Here is a 1,294-nt window from a genome sequence, read left to right as displayed (position 1 = left end):
TTGACATCATTATAGTCTGAATTTAAGATCATCCTTAGCTTTTATGTGCAGAAAAAATATAAGAATTTTAATTATTCTTAATGTAGAGAGAACGTATGTGATTTTAAGATAACATCAACTCTCAGCTAGGATGTTAGTTGTGATCAAACAGTTTTCTTACTGTATATATAGGAAAGTCCAAAATGTAATAGTTGATTCTTTTACTTACTTGTGTGCCACAGTAGTCTTTGTTGTTGAAAATGTTAATAAAAAGAACTATAGATAAAAACTGTAAGACTATAACTACAAATTAGCTTTATGAATATAAAACTATGATATATAAAACTGTTTTCATATAAAAACAAAAATCTGAGTAAATTTAAGTATTAAAATAAAAAAGGAAAAGGAAATGGGAGGATAATATATATGACTCTGTAGTTTTTCTTATGATGCACATGTTTCTCTAACACATACATTAAAAGAAGTTGTTCACTCTTCAGCTTTTTCATTTTTTTTAAGATCCTTGTTTTCACCCTCCCCCTTTGTTTTCCTCAACATATTTATTTCTTTGTTCTTCATCACCTTCCTCCTCACTATGCCCTTTTCTTTGCTCTCTCTTCCTTATGCTGCCTAATCGTCCCCTTCCTTTACCTCCAGTATATTACCCATTGCTTCACCCTCTTTTCCACCACTTCTTCTGCACCTTCCATCTCCTCATCCTGTCTTGCTCACCCTCCTCTGCTCTCCTTCCTTATTCCCTCTTGTTCACTCTCCTCTTCCCTGCTTGCTCACTTTATTACCCCTCTTCTTCATCTTCATCCTTTTCATCCCCTCTACCTCACTCACCTCTTTCTCTTCTCCTCATCCCCTCTTCCTCACCTTCCATTGCTTTCTCTTCTCCTACTCATCCTTTCTTCATCACCTATTCCTCACCTTCCCTCCTTTCTTACTGCCTTCCTCCTCACTTCCTCATCTTCCATTTTCTCCCCTTCCTCCTTTTCATCCCCTTTCCCTCAAAATTTACCTTTCCATCCCCTCTTTTTCATCATTATTGTCTTCTTGTTCCAAAGCTTCTAATTCTTTTCATTCTCCATTCTCTTCCTCTCCACCTTCCTCTGCCTTTTCACCTTCTTCATCTCCTCTTTCTCACCCACCATCATCACCTTCTTCCTCTTTGTTCCCCATTCTTCATCCTTTCACTTACCACCCATTCTCTTCCCCAGGGCGATCGGCATTCATTGGGGTTGGCTTCGGCGACCGTTCAGACAGTTTTGACCTGAATGTGGCATTGCAAGATCACTTCAAGTGGATAAAA

At 37.9% G+C, this 1,294-nt stretch overlaps 1 protein-coding gene across 1 annotated transcript in view; it reads left to right on the top strand.

The window, feature by feature from the left end:
- Positions 1 to 1,294, top strand: part of LOC119591835 (NECAP-like protein CG9132) — a gene marked incomplete in the record, with an annotated part of 11,050 nt that overhangs the window by 5,902 nt on the left and 3,854 nt on the right. Inside the window, 1 exon segment of the mRNA XM_037940580.1 lies at positions 1,203 to 1,294. Within this exon segment, the coding sequence (XP_037796508.1) occupies positions 1,203 to 1,294 (92 nt within the window).

The sequence above is a fragment of the Penaeus monodon genome, chromosome 29, assembly GCF_015228065.2.
Source record: "Penaeus monodon isolate SGIC_2016 chromosome 29, NSTDA_Pmon_1, whole genome shotgun sequence".
NCBI lineage: Eukaryota > Metazoa > Arthropoda > Malacostraca > Decapoda > Penaeidae > Penaeus > Penaeus monodon.
The sequence above is the reverse complement of the archived record's forward strand: the minus strand, read 5'-3'. Positions and strand labels throughout refer to the sequence as shown.